Source organism: Haliotis rufescens, unplaced genomic scaffold (assembly GCF_023055435.1).
Source record: "Haliotis rufescens isolate VD_foot unplaced genomic scaffold, xgHalRufe1.0.p SCAF_17, whole genome shotgun sequence".
Classification (NCBI taxonomy): domain Eukaryota; kingdom Metazoa; phylum Mollusca; class Gastropoda; order Lepetellida; family Haliotidae; genus Haliotis; species Haliotis rufescens.
The window spans coordinates 23,969,597-23,991,276 of NW_025963857.1; the positions used below are offsets into that span (position 1 = coordinate 23,969,597).

The 21,680-nt window shown below is 40.8% G+C and overlaps 2 protein-coding genes across 8 annotated transcripts in view; one reads left to right on the forward strand and one right to left on the reverse strand.

The window, feature by feature from the left end:
- Window positions 1–41: 41 nt before the first annotated feature.
- On the forward strand, window positions 42–6,688 carry LOC124116346 (NADH dehydrogenase [ubiquinone] iron-sulfur protein 3, mitochondrial-like). The gene is made up of 6 exons (XM_046477649.2): window positions 42–171; window positions 1,311–1,376; window positions 2,295–2,542; window positions 3,631–3,756; window positions 5,577–5,696; window positions 6,350–6,688. Exons 1-6 carry the CDS (start codon window positions 111–113, stop codon window positions 6,512–6,514), a joined length of 786 nt encoding a protein of 261 aa, XP_046333605.2. The 5' UTR covers window positions 42–110; the 3' UTR covers window positions 6,515–6,688.
- A 3,718-nt stretch (window positions 6,689–10,406) lies between these two features.
- The window catches only part of LOC124116365 (protein MTSS 2-like), a 108,767-nt gene continuing 97,493 nt past the window's right edge, over window positions 10,407–21,680 (reverse strand). For 5 of the 7 annotated variants that reach the window (XM_048397773.1, XM_048397770.1, XM_048397769.1 and 2 more), the window contains 3 exons: window positions 21,094–21,280; window positions 18,119–18,247; window positions 10,407–16,560 (listed from right to left, as the gene is read on the reverse strand). In XM_048397773.1, the coding sequence (XP_048253730.1) occupies window positions 15,491–16,560; window positions 18,119–18,247; window positions 21,094–21,280 (1,386 nt within the window). In that variant the 3' untranslated portion in view covers window positions 10,407–15,490. Of the gene's footprint in view, window positions 16,561–18,118; window positions 18,248–19,190; window positions 19,236–21,093; window positions 21,281–21,680 lie in introns of all 7 variants that reach the window. The other 2 variants (XM_048397771.1, XM_048397774.1) reach the window with 2 other exon arrangements.

The window sequence follows — 21,680 nt, forward strand, 5'->3', positions numbered from 1 at the left end:
AATCCATAATGCCACACTATTCACATATAACAAGGACGTACTTAACTCATATTTTAGTGTTAACTTTCAACTTCCGGTGATACAATCCGTGAAAACATTCGGTCAACAAAATGGCGTCAAGGTTGTGGAGATCCTTGCGACCTATCGCAACAACTTTAATACGGAATCATGGTAAATAAATTGACTACTATTATTTGTCATGTTCTCTTCCCCATTGTCTACTGTTCGCAAAGCAAAAGTTGCGATGCATGAATCATGTTAATTATTGTTCATGTTTCCTGCAAATAGATTAAGCATAAGCATTTTTCAATTTTTCGGTGTCTGAAAATTATTAGTACTGTATTAGAACCTGGTAATTGTTGGTGTCAGAATGGTTATTGTTAGTGTGACACCCATGAAGCAGGTACAGTGCATGCTTTGTACTGAGATAAGTGCCACGTGAAAAATGGCAGGGTAAACTGCAATCTTTGTCCATATATATATTTTGGACAGTGGTTCCCATCCATCACCAGCTGATCACTTATTACAATGTTACACCTCACGCCGCGTGGCTTTTGATGTAATATGTCATCCCCACCACAGAGTATGTTTACTATAATGATTATCACGTTCACTCTTGTTCATTGACACAAATGGGCCAAAGCATGACAATCCGCCCTGTCAACATTCGGGCTGCAATATCCTGCGTAGAATAGGTCTTCAGCAATGCATACTTGCCGTAAAAGGTGACTATGCTTGTTGTAAGAGGCGACTAACAGGATCGGGTGGTCAGGCTCGCTGACTTGGTTCATGCATGTCATCGGTCCCAATTGCGTGGATCGATGCTCATGATGTCAATCACTGGATTATCTGGTCCAGACTGGATTATTTACAGACCGCCGTCATACAGCTGAAATATTGCCGAGTGTGGCGTAAAACAACCAACCAACCTTAGTGCTGGTAACAATATCTAATAATGACTGGTCCCTATCAAGCGATTGGCTTGCAAGGTCATGTATCAGGGCAGTTGTACTTAAGTGCTGCCAAGGGCAACTGGTTGCCCAGTGGTCTAAGGGTCTGCTTTGCTGTGCAGAGTTGTGTCCCTTGGGCAAGCAAGAACCTATGATTGTGGGTTCGAATCCCGGTTTGCCTAGATTATGTTTCCAGGTTTGTCAGCACCATATCCGTAGGCATACTTTCATTCAGAATCAAATATTATTTCATGCTAAATAGCAACAAACCCCCTTAATTTCAAACACTGATTATCATGATTGTCACACTTTCAGCATTCTTATTAAGTGTGTGGGTTATTATCAGTGATATGTTTTCAGCCGTCTCCCGACCAGCGGTTCTGGCTCCTTCACGGTGGATGACAAGTGACGTCAAAGAAACAAGCCGTAAGTGTGAAGTAAAGGTCTCTGAGCATGCAGTCTTACATACATCACTTGTGGTAGAGTACTGTCTCCATCTGGATCGTGAGACCACCACCATGGTCTAGGAGAGCGACTGCCCGGAGAGAAGATAGTCAGCAAGGTGGACACAATTTAGGGACAACTGCTTGACAACGGCATAAGGATCTTTACCAAAACGTCACTTTTCACAGTATTAAAGAAGTTGTTATCCATAAATTGTGTCTACCTTGTCACCCGTCAACTTCTAAGTGATGCCTATCAAACAAGAAAGTCAGCAGTTTGAGGGACTTGATAATTTTCTTATTTAAGAATTGACTCCATTATTTTTTATGTTAAATATTGTGCGCAAACTGTGTATGTTGATATATACACAGTGTGAACACTGCTCTATAAACGTTAGTACATATTGAAGTCTGTTCTTATTAATAAATATGTCCACAATAATAACTATGATAACTTCAGACTGCTTATGTAATCATTACACACAGAAAACAGTACAAAATCAGTGACATCATTCAGTAATAATGCAACACCCGCCCATTCTGTTATCAGCCAGTAGTCAGTTTGTGGGCTTGGCCTCATTTATTTTGGTTTATGGATCCATTGCTTGGTTGGCCACTCAAATGCCAAGGAGTTACTTGCAATTTATTTTGAAGTTTTCGGCCAAATCCTATTCAATATTTGTTATTCCAAGATTGTTAATTTGGACATATTGTTTATGTACTGAAGGAAATCAGATCGTGACTGGGTAATTACATTCCCATGATAACTACATTAGTAAAATAATTACATGTATCAATCCAGCAGCTGCTATCTGAAGATCCCATGTATCGTATGAACTGTATCTTAAGCCACTGCATGTTTTATCTATGACTGAAGAATAAAAACGTGTTGTTTCCACAGCTACAATACGTCCAACTAACGCTGTGGTCCAGCAACACTTGAAGGACTTTGGTCGGTATGTTGCTGAGTGTATTCCCAAGTATGTCCAGCAAGTGGAAGTGACCAATGGGGATGAGCTGGACATTATGATTCACCCAGATGGAGTTGTCCCGGTCCTCACCTTCCTCCGAGATCACACCAATGCACAGTACCTCAACGTAGCAGATGTTGCTGGCATGGACGTCCCCACGAGAGAGTACAGATTTGAGGTGGGTCCAGTTCTCATCTGCACCATCCTACACTCACAGTCACAGTTTTAGTATTTTTTATATTTTAAGACTAGTCCAGAGGATGTCAATCTTCACTTCTCTGGTCCTTGATGCGGTAGGGTAGCCTGGTGGTTAAAGCATTTGCTCATCACCGAAGGCCCATGTTCGATTCCCCACATGGATACAATGTGTGAAGCCTGTTGTCCCCTGCCATGATATTGCTGGAATATTGTGAAAAGTGGCTTAAAACCATACTCACTCACTCCCCGGTACTCAGCACCCGTGAAGATCAGGGCCCACTTGCACAAAGCAATCTTAGCGCTACAACTATTGTAAGCCTATGTTAAAGTATGGGAGTTACGATCATCTTAGCGCTAAGATCGCTTTGTGCAAGTGGGCCCTGGGGTAGAATAGGTCTTCAGCAGTCTTTGTAAGAGGCAATGAGGATTACCATCACTGAATTTGTACTGAATTTTTAGTCTCGGGACTAGCATACCGGCATGAATTTCAAAGGCTGCATTTATGGTATATTTGAAAGCCCTGTGAAACATAGACTGGTCGAATTTTGTTTCAGAATTTGACAAAGGTCAGCATGGGTCAAGGTCAGCGTTTAAGTTTTTGTAAAACATGGTTTTATCATTGTCAGTTCCTGAGGCACGGTTACCCTTACAGGCAAGAAACTATATTCTTTGCAAAGAATACATACATACACCCGAAACACAAGTGTCAAAACGTGTGGTGTCACCCTTGGCAATGGCTTAGTTCCAACAGTCCAATGTCCCTCTGTTCAACCAGCAGAGAATGGGTACACAATATGTGAGGTGGATGTAACACTCTAGCGTCCGTAGGCAGCTTGAGTTGTATACTCCCCAGGGAGTTGAGAATGAGAACCGGAATGCAAACAGATCCACTGGTTTGGGAACAAATAAAACCTCATTTGAGCAGATACTAGTACCTGGATACCTGCAGTATATACATGTATAATAATAATAAAAATAATGTTGATGCTACTTAACCTGAATGTGCTGAACATTGTTTGAAGAGTGAACTGTTGTGATATTTGCTGAGTTGACACTATTGGGTTTCAGATTATATATAACTTGCTGTCTCTCCGCTTCAACTCCCGCGTGCGAGTGAAGACCTACACGGATGAACTGACTCCACTGGACTCCTCCTATGAGGTGTTCAAAGGCTCCGACTGGTACGAGAGAGAGGTACGTGTCAGGTTCACACCAAGTTTTGTATATATTACCCATTCAGCATGCCATAAGCATAAGAGTAGAGGTAGAAATATCCAGGGGTGGATTTAACAACAAATTTGTATGTAGCCAGCAGGGCTTGCTCCTTTAAAACTTACTGGCCTTCTCCAAACAAACTGGTCCTTCTCCAAACTAACTGCCCTACAACTATATGGTGGAGGCTGCGAAGTGGCCGAACCTGAGGTCGCATTGCCACCTTGTAGGTCTCTGAAAGTTTTAGAATGCCTCACCCCTGAAATGCCTTTTTCTGCACTCTGAGATTAAACCTTGGCTTCCATTTGCTTCGTTTCATGGTGATTTGTGAGCAAATAAGGATGTTGTTGTGCATAACATTACAAAAAGGCGTCTGGTTGCCATTCTACTGAGATGATCAACATATATCTTTCTTTGAGTTAACCATTCACACGACCTCATCCCCCTAAATATTTTCTCATCAAAATTACATGAATCACGAGTAGTTTGCAGTCAAAAAAATGAGAAGGGGTGACATTTTGACTAGCCAGACGGGCCATCTACTTTACGTTTCAGCCTACCCTTTGTAATCTTGACCACGGGCCAGTGGGCCAGCAGTTAAGTCAACCCCTGAAGATCACGTGTAATAACGTTTGAATATTTTCAAATCATATCACCTCACTCAGACATGGGACCGCCTCCGTGGTCTAGTGGTAGAGCGTCCGCCCGGAGAGCGGAAGGTCCGGGGTTCGATCCCCGGCCGCGTCATACCAAAAGACATTAAAAGATGGTACTTGTTGTTACCCTGTCTGGCGCTCGGCACTAAGGGGCTAAAACAAGGACTGGTCGGCTCGGAGTCAGTATACTGTGTCTGAGTGGGGTATTCATGTTAAACTGCGGCATGGTATCTCAGTGGGCTAGCACTATAAATCGGCATCAGTCCGGACTAGTACAAGCAGCCACACACACACACACATGCACGTCGCTATATAAGTGCAATAATCTTGGATGCGACGCTAAACCCAATTTCACCTCACCTCAGACATGGAATAGTACACATCTCCCACACCCAGACTGTCTTGTGTGTTCACTCACTGTGGCTATTCCGGGAAGAATTGGTCTCGCTTGACTTGTCTTGTTGTAAGAGTCAGATGAATAGATTTGGTTTGTCAGGCTTTGTGACTTGGCTGATTGAGTGTCATCGTACCCGATGGTGTGGAATGTTACTCATGCTTTCAGTCACTGGTTTGGGGGATCCGGGACGTCGTGATATAACTTGTATATTGTCTACAGAAGCAGCTAAGAGGAATAACTCGCTTGTTGTCATAGGTACAATCAATACAACATGCATCAGTACACCATGTACAAGCAGCTACTCACATGTACAGCATGGTGCCAGATATGTTCATTTTCATCATGTGTTCATGCTGATGCATATACGTGTCGGCATTACTTTTGGAATATTTTCATGTTGACATTTTACTTTGTGTTGACACAAAGTTGTTGTTTGTTGTTAAACGCTGCACTCAGCAATAACCCAGCTATATGATGGCAGTCCGTAAATAATCCTGTCTGGACCAGACAATCCAGTGATTAATATCATGAGCATCGATCAACGCAATTGGGATATGATGACATGCATGAACCAAGTCAGCGAGCCTGACCACCCGATCCTGTTAGTCGCCTCTTACGACAAGCATAGTCGCCTTATATGGCAAGCATGGTTGCTGAAGACCTATTCTACCCCGGGTCTTCATGGGTCGACACACTATGTGTTGATACTGGTTTTATGAAGCATGTAAATGGCAGTTTGTGTATTTCAGATCTGGGATATGTATGGTGTGTTTTTCGCCAACCATCCTGACCTGAGACGTATCCTCACAGACTATGGCTTTGAAGGCCATCCATTCAGAAAGGACTTCCCTCTCTCTGGTTATGTAGAGGTAAGCCATTGTCTTCAATCTGCATTTGGTTGAGTGTTTTAGCATCACAAAATAATAAACAATAGAAGCATTAGGAAACGATTATTATCAGATGTGCTATTTTTTGTATTATCAAGAAATGTTGTATTGCGCTGGGGATTAGGTGCCTCACTCTGAGAGTGGATTTGAATCCCGGATGGGACTCAACCCAAAAAAAGTACTTCCATTTTGTGGAAGCCTCGGTGGCTGAGTGGGTTAGATTGCTGACTTTGTGTGCTGGCACTGAGGTGCATGCATCTCTCTGAGAGTGTTGGTTTAAATCCCAGATGGGACTCAAGTTAATAAAGTAATAGTAATTGTACTTATTCTGAGAATGTGTTATCCCTGATATAACATTTGTTACATAGGACCACTTTCTAAATGGCATCGTGTATTCTTAGTTCATATTGACATTCACTCTTCTAAACTGGAGGCACGGGTGGTACAGTCATCTAAGGCGCTGCCATTTGCTGTGCAGAGTTGCACCAGACCCGTACTAGTGGGTTTCACACAGTGTTAAATATCTAAGACCTGTATCTACTCAGTCTTTTCTTGCACATCATGCTGTTTCATGCTGTGATGACATACTGTTCAAGTCAGCCTCAAACTCACTCTCACTCTTCTTGACACAACAGGTACGTTACGATGATGAAGCAAAGCGTGTGGTCATCGAACCTATAGAGATGAGCCAGGAATTTAGGAAGTTTGAATACGCCACCCCCTGGGAGACGTTCGGCCCTTTCAACAAGGCCAACAAGGAAGAGGTTCCCATCAAAGACGCCCCGGCACCTGAGAAGTGAAACGTTATCTGTAGTAGGAAATCTGCTCTGTGTAAATATGCGTGACCTGTTCTAGAGGTGAAAGTTTCGTTCACGCTGGTTTCATCCAGGGCCATGGGGAGGCTTCATAGATGAGACGCCTGTTGATGTTTAGGATGTACATAAACAAAAGGTGAATTAAACATCTTAACACTGCTAATTTGTCGGATTATCATTTTGGGGACGATTTGTATGGTATGACAGATTCCAATCTATTTGCCTGAGGACCGCCTCCGTGGTTTAGTGGTAGAGCGTCAGCCCGGAGAGCGGAAGGTCCGGGGTTCGTTCCCCGGCCGCGTCATACCAAAAGACGTTAAAAGATGGTACTTGTTGTTACCCTGTCTGGCGCTCGTCATTAAGGGACTAAAACAAGGATTGGTCGGCTCGGAGTCAGTATACTGTGTCTGAGTGGGGTATTCATGTTAAACTGCGGCATGGTATCTCAGTGAGCTAGCACTATAAATCGGCATCAGTCCGGACAAGTACAAGCAGCCACACAAACACACACACACGTACATGCACGTCGCTATATAAGTGCAATAATCTTGGACGTGACATTAAACCCCATTTCACCTCACCTATTTGCCGGCAGGTAACTAACTGCACGAAAACTGGCTGCACCACATACTTTACATTTAAATTAAACGTTAGAACATTGAAGATTGTCGTTCTGCAGTTGAAATAAACAGGATGTAACCATAATCATCCTGCAAATGAAAGTTATTGTATTTGAATAGATTTTGTACACATGGTATAAATTGGAAGCAACTGATCTTTGTTAGCCTTTGTTGAATATTTAACCATCTGTACTTTGTGAAGTCTGCTTAAAAACTCAGGCTGCACAAGGTCATTTGAACCTGCAGCAGTGCAGTCTTTTGACTGGGAAACTGAACCCTGAAACTCCACATCAGCCTGAATGTTGGTTGGTTGGCTGGTTGGTTTGTTGTTGTACGCCACACTCAGCAATATTTCAGCTATATGACGGCGGTCTGTAAATAATCCAGTCTTGACCAGACAGTCCAGTGATTGATATCATGAGCATCGATCCATGCAATTTGGATTGATGACATGCTTCAACCAAGTCAGCGAGCCTGACCACTCGATCCCGTTAGTCGCCTCTTACAACAAGCATGGTTGCCTTTTACGGCAAGCATGGGTTGCTGAAGACCTATTCTACACCCGATCTTCGTGGGTCAGCCTGAATGTGATCAAGCAGCAAATGCTGCTCTTTATTTCATATATCTTTCACAGTGTTCCTGTTTACCGGGAACTAACAGTTTTCTACCGGTAAAATTAGGCTTGGACCGGTATTCATGTGACTGCCAGTCCCTGTGGACTGGCAAATAGAGTACCTTATAAATCTTTGTTGTTGAACAAAACATCGGTGATATTCATATAAGTATATTTTTCGAATGAAGTCAGCTTGTCTGTTACCTTCAGGGTTTCCCCTTGTCTATTTTTAGTGCAGGGAAATAACATTTTGCTTTGTTTCGAGGTTAAATATATATATTTGTAGTGACCTAGTCTTGAAATATAAAACAAGAGTGCTCTGAGAGCACAACATCCCCCACATGAATTTTTTTAACGAGTTTATATTTTCTTTGTATTTTATGAAATAACAACAGTAGATGGCACTGCATTTGAAACAAATTGTGCAGAACATTTTGTTGCTATCCAGTCTGAATGCTAATGCCATAAGGATGTAGCTCACCCACAAAAGCCTTATACAAGGAAACTAACTATAGTTATAGTTAGATATTGTGACATTCTCTGGAAACTGGAGGAAGAGTAGATTTCATGAAGCTCCGTAAAACAGGGGCAGTAACTCTGTCAAAATTTGTCGAAATGAAACGGGACTGCGATATGTGTATCATCAATATGTTGACATCTTGTGTGTAGAGTGTCACGGATATTCTCTAAAAGCTGGAGGAGGAGTTGATTTCACTCTTAATTGTTGAACATGTTGAAAGTTGGGACTGACAACAATTAGGAGAGGACTGGCAGTTTCAAAAGCCAGCTTTCACTTCACAAGACATTTTACAAATTCACCCCTTAAGCCTGCTGCATCAGCTCTTTGGAACAATCTTCCAATTTCCACAGTCTCCTCCATGGAAGCTTCCAAGACAGCACTAAAAAATCCATCTTGTTATAATTGCTCTCTTCCAGAATGTTATACTACATGCCCATTGGTGGTGTATCACCGTGTACATGATCACCAGCTTTGTCAGCGTAAACCTGTCCTGTACATCATCTCTTTTGTGTACATGTTGTATGTATTGTGAGCACTGTGAGGCACCTTATGATGGACACTAGGTTTAATAGATCAATTATTATTGTCAGCTCTTTGCCAATAGACAAAGCTGGCATCAGCTCATCATATAAGACTGCAGATTCCATCCCTTAAGCTGTATCAGTATCCTATGACCGTAGATTGACCCTGATTCTTGATTTGTCAGCAAAATACCTGTGTGTTTCACCATTTTGGTAAACATTCATCTTACAAAACCTGCATCACTTTCCTCCCATATTATCATGACATGCAGAGACATAACCAAAAGACCTGTGAAAATCTGGGGTAGAATGGTCTTCAGCAACCCATGCTTGCCGTAAAAGGCGACTATGCTTGTCATAAGAGGCGACTAACGGGATCGGTTGGTCAGGCTCGCTGACTTGGTTGATGCATGTCATCAATCCCAATTGCATGGATCGATGCTCGTGATATTAATCACTGGATTGTCTGGTTCAGACTCGATTATTTACAGACCGCCTCATATAGCTGGAATATTGCTGAGTGGGGCGTTAAAGAACAAACCAACATAACCTAAATACTGTCAAAGCTCAGTCATGATCAATTCATTTTTATATATTCACCAACAAAAGAAACAAATACCTTATGTTCGTTAATATATGAAGAATTACTCATATTCAAGAGATATTAGATGAGTTTGATGCACAAACCAACCTACTAGTATGTGAGGTGAAATGGGGTTTAACGTCGCATCTAAGATTATTGCACTTATATAGCGGCCTGCGTGCGTACGCTTGTGCTAGTCCGGACTGATGCCGATTTATAGTGCTAGCACACTGAGATACCATGCCGCAGTTTAACATGAATACCCCACTCAGACACAGTATACTGACCCCGAGCCGACCAGTCCTTGTTTTAGCCCCTTAATGCTGAGCGCCAGACAGGGTAACAACAAGTACCATCTTTTAACGTCTTTTGGTATGACGCGGCTGGGGGTCGAACCCTGGACCTTCCGCTCTACCATTAGACAACGGAGGCGGTCTTACTGGTATGTTGTATGAACTAATGCTCATGAACACATCACATGTGACATCATAGATCCATATGCCATTTGTCTAATGCAGGATTAGCGTGTAACGTTTGGAAATCATGTGTAGCATATCGTGATAAGAATAAAGACAATGTAGAAACACTTGACTGTTAGTTTTGTCATGAAGTGGTACAGATTGGAAAAGTTTCTTCTCAACATAGATACCTCTCTTTATGTTTCTATGGTTCGTGTTTCTTTTGGCAGTGAGTATATAAGAAAAGCTATCAATCGTAAGGACATTCAAGTTACCAGTACACATTTGGCAAGACAAATTCCTTGTTCTGCATGGTCTTTGCTTCTCTTTGATGCTGTCATTTCAAAGCGTAAACCCACTTTTATGTCTTTTTAATGTTTGATGTCATGAATCGTTCATCTGTCCAAACTCAGCAATTCAGGTTAACAAACAAAGAAACCAATATATCAAAGATTGTCATGTGGACATTACAGTTGGTGTATCTTACGATAAAAGGTGTCGCGTATTGTTCCGTGTCTTGTCCAACTAATACACACACAAAAACACAACAGAACTCGGAATGCATAGTAGCACTCATCAGATTTTTATTATGATGTTAAAACTTGTACAACATGTGAGTGCCTGAACCTCAAGGTTAGCGCAGCACTTGCAGGTACCAACATAGTACATGCACACACTGGGCAGCACTCAACACCACCACACCGGCTGAGCAGGGAGCATTGTCACAAACTAGCTTCAAACATGATGCTTACACAAACTAGCTTAAAATGTGATGCTTACACAAACTAGCTTCAAATGTGATGCTCACACAAACTAGCTTCAAATGTGATGCTTACACAAACTAGCTTCAAATGTGATGCTTACACAAACTAGCTTCAAATGTGATGCTCACACAAACTAGCTTCAAATGTGATGCTCACACAAACTAGCTTCAAATGTGATGCTTACACAAACTAGCTTCAAATGTGATGCTTACACAAACTAGCTTCAAATGTGATGCTTACACAAACCAGCTTCAAATGTGATCCTTACAAACATTTGCTTGAAACTTGAGGCTCACCAAAACTAGCTTCAAACTTGGTGCTCATGCAAACAAGCTTCAAACTTGATGCTCTCAAAAACAAACTTCAAACTTGATGCTTAAAAAAAAGCTGGTTCTCCGACGTTGATGCTTCAATACCTCAATAAAATTGTATTGAAGCATTTTATTTTGCTACTTGACGAAAAAACGAAAATTTGCATACAAGGTAATGTTTTACTGCAAATAAAAGGCAGCCGACAATTACTTTCCAAGCATATATCTAACTTTGTGAGAACCAACGATTTTTCATCTTGATTAGATCTGTGTTGAGAATATTTCATTGAGATCTTATTGCATGTGAAGGTAAAGATCAAACAAAAAGCCTGTATTTATGGAAGCCTGTATTTATGGTAGCCTGTTACAGCAGTCTGTTACTTGGTTACAGGCACTGTGAGAGTGCCATTAATTAAGAAATTAGGTCGAAACCAAAAGAAATTCCATACAAATTCAGGAAATTATGGCAACAAAGACTTATTTTACCAATATGTAAACACCATGTGTCAAACTAGTCAATGCATATTTGAAAACTTGTATAAATGCAGAAGGTTTGGAATGCATTAATGACAATTTGAACCCTTTCAACCAAAGTGAATGATCGGCTGTGTGTGGAGTTGAGCAGCACCCTGTATGGAGCTCACATAGCTCGCTACAGCTTCTAGCCTGAGCTCTACATCATGCATTTAACAGCAGGGCAGACTGCAATTTGTACAAAGCGTATGGTAGTGAAAACTAGCCCAAAACTTGGAAGAAGTCATCTGCAGTGTCACTGAACAAATAATTAAACTCCGTATAATAGCAAAATATTACTCCACCTCAATAATTTCACATTCAGTTTCCAAATTCTACAACATTGGAGCTTAATATTTTCCCGTTCAGTGATAGTGCAGATGCATCCATTACTTCTACGGAATCCAAGCATTGCCATCATCAAAAGTGGCCACATGAACAACATTGATTAAATACACATATTTACAACAGGGTAAGAGACATAAGTATTTACAAAAAAATAACCCATTATCATGGATGTAAGTGTTAAATTGGGGGGAAACTATCCCCCAGAAGTTCATAAATATGATAAAATCAAAATTCTCGGTCATATGGTACAATACATGTCATAGCTGGTTAAGGTAGAATGGCGTTGGCATTTTCATAGCTTATTGGAATTAAATCTCTCCTTGGTCCTGACAACACAAAACACTGAAGTAAAGCCAGGATTTGTCCTATAGTGTAACTGGTAATATGGCAAGATTGATCCATTTAAATTAGGTATATACATTTGTAATTAGTTGTAAGGTGGTAGTGTCATAAGACACCATCATCAAGAAAGTCTACTATCATGAATAGTAATAATACATAGCAATAGCCCCCCCAAATGTTTGAATTTCTAATTGCCCTTGGGATACATTTAACATTAGTGAAACTGGTTAAGGCAAGCGCTAATTCCTATCCCTGCATCATCGACACTGTAATAGATTTATTGGAGAGAACTAGTTGGTTATCCCAAGCTGCAATTGGCTCATTCATAAGCTTAATGATTAATCTTAATTATCATAACCCTGATATTTATGGTGCAACATTGTGTATCATTGCTAAATGGCAAATCAGGACGAACTGTAAGATATACAGAACATACATCAAACAAACAAATGCAGCAAAATAATAAAATGTCTTGCTTACATTAAGGAGTGCATCCAGCGCCCTATTGTCATTGAGGTGTTTGGATCCTTCTGCATGTCTGAATGAAACTGAAACGTCTCATAAGAGTGCCATGCTTCCTAATGGGATGTGAGTAAGAACTGATCAAGCAAACTAACATTAACAGTCGTACAAGGAACAGCATGTGATTATTCAACTTTAATTTCTGATTAAAATGTTGAACTGATTATCAAATTTCCTTCCCCATTTAGTTATTGATGGAATACACATGATATGATCGGTAGGAACAATAATGTAACAGACCAAAATGGTTTTCTGTGATTATTTTCATACATTTGGTTCATTGAATTTCTCTTTAGTACATCATTTAAGGCCTCCCAAATAATTGTGTTTCCATTTCCAACCAACCCTTGACTGGAGCCCCAACTATAAACTTTTTTTCAGTTCACCATAGCTTTTGTCACCATCCCAGTATTGTCCAAATTTTATGCCACTTGCGTAGATTTTGTTGTGTTTCACTATAGGTAAACAGTCATTAGATTCACTTGAAACCAGGTCTACTTACACTAAGTGATCCTAGCTCTACAGCTGTCGTAAGACGATGTTAAAGTACGGGAGTTACGATCATCGTAGTGCTAAGATTGTTTGTGCTAGTGGACCCTGACTTCCACTGGTATACTGCAAATCACTGTTTCTTACAGATAAAAAATTGAAAGAAAATCTTAACCTACCCTCTTTTGGATGGATTGAAATAAGAAACACATTTTTAGTGGGGGCCTAAAGAGCCATTAAACATGGTAATTAATGCCCTAAAATAACAAATAACTGAAGTGTAGGAAACAGATTTAATTTAAACAAAAAAATCCTTGTAGTTGAACATAAGACTGCATGAAAACATTTTGACTCAAACACAGCACTATTTACTGACAACAAACTGCACAAAATACACCACAAAATGAAAACAGGAAACATGAAGAATGTATCATTTGACAAAATCTCAAACTAGGACCGACATGGTAAAAATAGCTCACCCAAGCTGCATAAATACATTCTTTGCCTTCAAAATATGTTCGGGAGAAAATTGATCTCCCTTATTGTTAAATTTGTGATGACAAGGTACAGATTTAGCTGTCATAACGTACATATACATATATACGATTTATGAAAAACTCTAAAAAAACTCATTCATTTGGTTTATGCAGCCTGTGCTATTTTTAACATCTCATACATTTTGGGAAAAGCAAATTCCAAAACGGAAATCAACACGCAGACTTGAAACTTGCATAATTGCTGGTATTATTAGAAGTAATTATTGCATATTATTCATCACTTCACATGATCGATGTATATAAATGTAGTCGGAGCAGACGAGTAATAGTGTTTGATATACTATTTTTATTATGTCATATTACAGATCATAGAGACAAGAATTGCAGTTTAGCTGAAGGAATCGGGCAAGCTAGAATACAGCAGCTAAGTAATATCTTGCCTGCTTCATACACAGACTTATACAATACACATGATGATAAATTGGCATTTTTCAAAGTAGTCGAATTCCTCCAATCTTGAGAAAACAGTTTGAGAAAGTTACAAATGTAATTTTGCCAGTATGTTGAGATCAAACTACTTCCTTCAGAAACGGAAGTCTGCTTTTCATGCACATGCAATTTGAAGCAAAGTTCAAACAGCAGTTCTTGGGTCCATGTGAGAAGATTCCTACTATTGGAGATACATTGAGATCATGTGACTACATATTGCGTTTAAAGCACCTTTGAAAATAACATGAAATAACTACTGTACCTCTGATACAGATGCAGATGCGGAATCATTCAGATGGAGAGGGTGGTGGAGAAATCTCAATTGACATCATTATTGCAATTAACTCCAATTCAGTAAACAAAATAAAAACTAGTCCAGATGTAGCAAACAAATCGTGGAAAGAGAATTGTCAACTTAACCTGAATAAGATTGCATGATTCACTACTGTGCATATAGGTCTTCGTTAAAAATGCTTCTAAAACATAACATGACCTGGACAAAGATCTGATTAAATAAAAAGTAAGTTAACAAACAAATCAACTACAGGTGACTCATCAGTAAGAGCATTGTACAAAAGCAGTATTGTAAAAATCGTTAAAAAGGCGTCTGAAACCCAAACTTAAAATAACTGCACTAAAACATCTTCAGCATCCCAGAATTATTCCCCTTGAATATCACAAGAGCATTTTCAAGGCAGCAGGTCACAGTGCTTCCATCGCTACATCTAACACTTGTTAGAATCATCTGTATAGCAAAGACACTGATCACAGGACCTGCAATATCTTCTCCACGGGTAACTTTGCCATCGTGAGAGCTGTATTGCTCAAGATCAACAAAATCGGCCTAATTCCACTGACACCTGCAGAATCATGGAAAATGGCCATCTCTGCAATGGCTATACTTCCATCTGACACCCAGGGAACACTAGATCCATTGAAAGACTGCATACATCTGCTGCTAGACAAGAGCTCACCAGCTGGTGGAAATAGTACTTGGGAAAATAGTGCCAGCTCCACTGCAATTAGTTACCATGGTAACATTTCTACTTCTACTTCTTTTATGCCAACACATTTTCTTGTACCATGTACGCCAACACTTACATTTCGAAACTAAGTCAAATTTCCATGCAACATATCATCAATCTTGACAGTTTTGAATACATCTTGTTTCATAAGACGCAAAGCATTGTCACACAGCCACAGCCAATCATGCTTCATTGCACCCAACTACTGCCTGCAAACCTTGAGAACGTTGCGCGAGCCCAAATGTACATTCCAAAGAGACATCTGACATAAAACACACGTACATTACTTATCAAAGTAACAAACTGCAATGGTTCCAGCAAAACAATCTTAAGAAGCCACAATGTATTAAACTTCTGAACTATCAGCAACTCTTCGTTTGAGTTCTAACACAAGTGAGTCTTGAGGAGCTCCACGGGGAGGAACTTTACTGTAGATCTGCTCCATTTCCTGCAACTCCGCCTCAGTGGGAGGGAGCGGAAAGTCATCGTGTGGGGTCGGGGCTTCTGCCACCGACTCGGAAAACTTGCGTGTCAGGCTTTGTATAACATTGGCATGTCCTTGTGTTTGCTCTGATATTGCATGAGGCTCTGCATAGTGGGGACTACTTCCTGGCGCTGCTCTGCTCGGCGATCCTGACCCTCCACTGTGCTGTTGGTGCGGCGGCGGCTGCTGCGGGCGGTGATGCTGTGGGATACGTCTCTGTTGATGGTGGTTGTGGGGTGATGCAGGATGTCCTTGTGGATGCCCTGGGCCATGACCTTGAGGGTGCCCTGGAGCATGACCTTGAGGATGCCCTTGAGCATGACCTTGAGGGTGCCCTGGAGCATGACCTTGAGGATGCCCTTGAGCATGACCTTGAGGGTGCCCTTGAGCATGACCTTGAGGGTGCCCTGGACCATGACCTTGAGGGTGCCCTGGGCCATGACCTTGAGGATGTCCTTGCAGGTGCCCTGGGCCATGACCTTGAGGATGTCCTTGCAGGTGCCCTGGGCCATGACCTTGAGGATGTCCTTGCGGGTGCCTTGGGCCATGACCTTGGGAATATCCTGGCGGATGACCTGGACCATGTCCTTGTGGATGACCATGACCTTGCGGGTGTCCAGTTGAGTGTCCTTGTGGATGACCTTGTCGTTGCTGTTGCTGTCTTAACTTGGTATCGTGTATACTCTGCTGAATCAGTTGCAGTTCAGCATACGGACCCTCCGATTGCTTATCCCCGCTCGGTGTCCGCTTATGCTGCGTAACCGGGCCCTGAGAAGGCCCAGACATCTCCCTTGGGGGTGAAGCACGGACCTTTTGGGCTGCTGAGGATGTGCCAGTTACAGATGCTGTCCTCCTCACTGGGGGAGGGGGTCTGGCATTGTTGGCAGATGTGCGGCGTGAAAGACTGTTGTTGGCAATAGGGGTTGGGATGCCTGCAGAGGAAAGGTGAAAATCAATTGAAGGAAATTATTACACATCATAATAATAGAATAGTAATAAAAATCTTATGAATATCAAACTCAAAATCTGATCACGATCATTTTACAGTATTCTGAACAAACAATGTAAGAATCGCAATGACTTTGCAAGCAATGTCAATCATCATAACATAGTACAATCACAAATTACTGAAAAGTGCTCTTTATTCAATGTTGATATATATTTAAAATCTGTTTCAACATGGATACTCATTACACAGGAAGCAGCAAAGGGGATGATGGGATGTCACATTAAGACTCAAGCTGCAGTATGGCCATGTTAGTTGACATCAACACAAAGCATGCACGTCCTTGAGGTTAGTGGCAGGAAAGTCAGCTTCAGAATGTACATGTATATATGGCGAGTTGGGTTTAACGCCACTTCCAACAGTAATACAGTCATACAACAGACTAGCCCGAAGTGATACAGGTCTTTGATGTTACCACTTTGGTGAATCCCACTACACTTTGGCGAATCCCACTACACGAATCCCACTACACTTTGGCGAATCCCACTACACGAATCCCACTACACTTTGGTGAATCCCACTTCGGTTGGCAAATCCCACTACACTTTGGCAAATCCCACTACACTTTGGCGAATCCCACTACACTTTGGTGAATCCCACTACACTTTGGTGAATCCCACTACACTTTGGCGACTCCCACTACACTTTGGTGAATCCCACTACACTTTGGCGAATCCCACTACACTTTGGTGAATCCCATTACCCTTTGGTGAATCCCATGAACATGGGTTTGGAGCTGACAAACCAAGAAACGTAATCAGGGCAATTTGAACCAATGATCACAGGTTTCTGACATGCCCAAGGGATGTAACTCTGTAACTAAATTTCTCACAAGAGTTCCTCTCCCCTTTTCCAGTCTTTCAAAACTTCACTCCGAGATACACTGGAGTATATAACCAGGACCTATCAGTGCAAACCCTGATCTCAGGAACAGCCATCTGATCCATATCTAGTTTGGTTTGTATGTTGTTAAACACCGCACTCAGCAATATTCCAGCTACATGACAGTGGTCTGTAAATATTCGAGTCTGGACCAGACAATCCAGTGATTAAATTTAATTAAGTACATCAACTCGAATCTCAACATTGTCTTTCCTGTTTAGCTGAGCGGTGGCGCATATTCAACACATACTACAAATTTTCATAATGAAACAAATACACTGGATATTTTAAAGTTTTGAGTGAATATATTATTTCAACGCCACACTCAGCAATATTCCAGCTACTGCCTGTGAATCAAATCTCGACCAGGCTAGCCAATCCTTGATATCATGAGCAACAATCCATGCTGTTGGGGTCAAAGACACACACTCAGCCAAACCACACATTGTTACCACCCAATCCACATCCGTCACTCCTACAAGTATACTGGGAACTATTCTGACTCGGAATCTCAACAGGGGCATTTTGGAGTTGCAACTACAGAACGTCGCACTTCTCCGCACCCATATTGCATATACATGGTCCATTACAGTGACACACACCTGCTGTTGACGCAGGGCGTTTGGGTTGCAATACACTACGATAGGCAGTATACACGTCCCGACTGCGCGGAATCGTGTAATATTTCTCATGATCAGTTTCCACGACGCCAGTAGGAGCTATCTGAAAATCTGCAAACATAGCAAGAAACAAAACATGACAGACAGGCACGATGCAACAGTGAAAAAATTTAGCAGCACTTGCAGAGAGAGTGACACATCCCAACAAACCAGTGTGTGGTTACTACCTAAACGTGTGTACGTAAGTCAGATATGCTGTGTTTACATCCTGGATATAAGGTGGTCCTTATTTGCTTTGTCCTTTAACACACCACTGCAATATTCCTGCTTCCTGTATATGAGTGAGTGAGTGAGTATGGTTTTACGCCCCTTTTAGCAATATTCCAGCAATATCACGGCGGGATACACCAATATGGGCTTCACACATTGTACCCATGTCGGGAATTGAACCCGGGTCTTCGGCGTGACGAGTGAACGCTTTAACCACTAGGCTACCCGACTGCCCCTTCCAGTATATGAGGGTGGACTGTCATAATATGGACCAAACCAGTGATTGATATAATGAGCACCATTCCCACCATCAAGATATAAAGGCAAGCAATCAACCTGGATTTCACTCATAACAGGACCAATAAATAAGATGTTATAATGCTTAGTTGTCTTTTATTGCATTGAATGCCATCTAAAAATACAATGATAAACTACCTCTATATTTCTAGAAAATAAGAACAAAAATATTCTCAATTTTGAAAAAATAGACTTATTCCCAATTTGCTTGCCAGATGCATCCTGGATATATTCCTGGGCTTCATATATTGTACCCATGTAGGGAATTGAACCTGACCCTTTGGCAAACGCTTTAACCACTAGACTAACCAACCACCCTATACCTTGCAGAAAGGACACCCATCCAGGGACATGCTAATTACATGATATCTTTATTTTGTTTCCACCAATTAAATTTCAAAGCGCCACAAAACCAGATTCCAGGGAGTGTTCTCTCTCAGCAAATAACACAGCATTGTCTTGTATTCAATATAAACAAAACACATACCAAACTTATCACGGAGACAAGAAAATAAACTCCAGTTGCCTACCACTGCAAGACCAAAAAATAATTGTGGATACATTCATAAATATCACAGTCACATGCTACAAGTATAATCAATTAACAGTCAAACATGCAGGAACAGTTGATTAATGTTTCATAAATCATGATGAATTAATTCCTAAATTAACATTTTGATATACAACATTCAAAATGGGAAAACTTACTGAAATTTGAAAATTTTGCTTATCATATACTCATCCTGATAGAACTTTTACATAATTTTTAGGTCAAGTGACCTTTGACATATATAACATTGTCCAATTCTGCTGAACCATCTAGAAACTCCATCAATATGTTTTGTAGCAATTGTCTGGATGCCAAAAATAACATTTGCTGGGTCCCAGTTCCATAAAGCGATCTCAGTGCTATGATGATCGTAATCCTATGATAAAGTATGGGGGGTTACCATCATGTTAGTGCCAAGATTCCTTTGTGGAACAGGGCTCTGGTTAATTGAACCATTCTTCTAAACAAACTTTTTTGAAAATGTCCATTTTTGAAGTAATTGCCTCGCAATCAAAAATTACATAACATGTTACTGAAATGTGTTTTAATTTAATCATCTTGACACCAAAAATGATATTTGCCTGGTTATCGAACCATTCTTTTAAACCAAAGTTCATCCATCAAATTTAAAAAAAATAAATGTCTGGACACCAAAAATGATAACATAAGACCGCAACCGATTGTCATGTCTTCTTAAATGCGAATAATTATTTATGAAAATGTCAACTGCATGCAGACATACTAGGCATTCAAAGGAAATAAAAATATCTCATCAAAACAAAAAAATCTGCAGACATGCAGGATATATACTTGACATATCAATAAAGGTGAACAACAAAAAAACTTGCTCATCAAACAACATGCATACTGTCTACTTGACACGGTGAACATCTGTCAACAACTTATAACACAATGGATGGGAAGCTTGGGAGCTCAACACAAGCTCCTTGCAGCGATAGACCGTTCGCGGAGCTCTCTATACCATCACTGCCACCAGTCAAAACTCCCCACTGTGATAGGTGGCCACAACCATGCTTGGAGTTGAACTCGCAACAGAATGACTGTTATGTTTACAAACAAGTGACGACTGTCGTGACGCTGAATACACTTACCCCTGCTAAATTACTTTCTTTGTTTGTCAAACTGAATTTCTATTTCATTAAAACGATCATGTTATTGATATAGTAAGAATGTAAGGGAGAAGTTGGTTGATTTTCCGTTAGTCTGCAATCTCGAACCAATCTGATTATACAAACACCAAAGTAAATTCATCTGGAAAACATGGTCAGTCGTAAACCTTTTCAAAATTCACTATGATGGCATTTCCAAAGACATAAACAAAAGTATGAACGTTACTACATTTGGGGTTAGAGGCCAAATTTCAAGATTCTTGTAATGGCCGCGCCCATACTGGTGGCAGCGATGTTACCGAGAGTGTAACGCAGATGTCACGCGCTGGGAAGGAGCTTGAGCTCAACAAAGCAAAGGGGGATAACTCTGAACTGAATTACTGGTAGCTCATAAAAACAAAGGGGCATAACTCTGCACTAAATTGTTACACTTCCTGTATTGCTAAACTGAACTGCAGATACATTCCAAAACTGGCATATTTCAGAATCAGTCTCTGCTAAATAAAACAAATCGGCATAATGAGTACACTATAATTTCATAAACTTTTCTTAAATATTTTCAAAATAACCAAAAAGATGACTTTGAAAAGCCACTTCATCAATTTCAAGAAATGAAACTTTTAACTTATCATTACCTTGCAAAAAGTGTAACAATTTACTAATCATTTCACTCAGACAACATCACAGATCGTAACATGGGAATCGCCTACCTCCTGAGGCAATGGTGTCCTCAGATCCTGATGGCGTACTGTTCATTGTGCCATAGCCACTAGAACACTGTAAGGACGTGTGGCTGGTGTGGCTCTGGGTGTCGTACGTACACTCCAGTGCCGCGGTACTGGCCTCCAATTCCCGGATCGCCTCCGCTAACTCCAGGGAATTCTGCTGCATTTGTTGCTGGAAGATATCACATGATGGCAATGAAGCAAGGGCTGAGAACCACTGTCAATCAGGATTCATCACTTAATGCTTGTGTAGTTCCTGTCGTGAACATGTCATGAAACTAATGCGAGAAGCCCTACCTTTGATTTTTTACTTATCTAATTGATCTCATTGAAAAAATTATTCAAATAATGTTGTCAAACTTTTAGCATTTCTGTAATTAAATTGACAATGTTTTCCTTAACTGTCACAAACAAGCCATGACCAGACTTAACTTGATGTGATTTATGTCATTATTTCACATGGTTGATAAAGACTAATAAGAGAATACCAGGGCTCTTGTTTCTCCAAAGACATTGTCGCTTTATCAATGCAAGCCAGGGGAATTTCCATTGTTCATATTAATTTCATATTC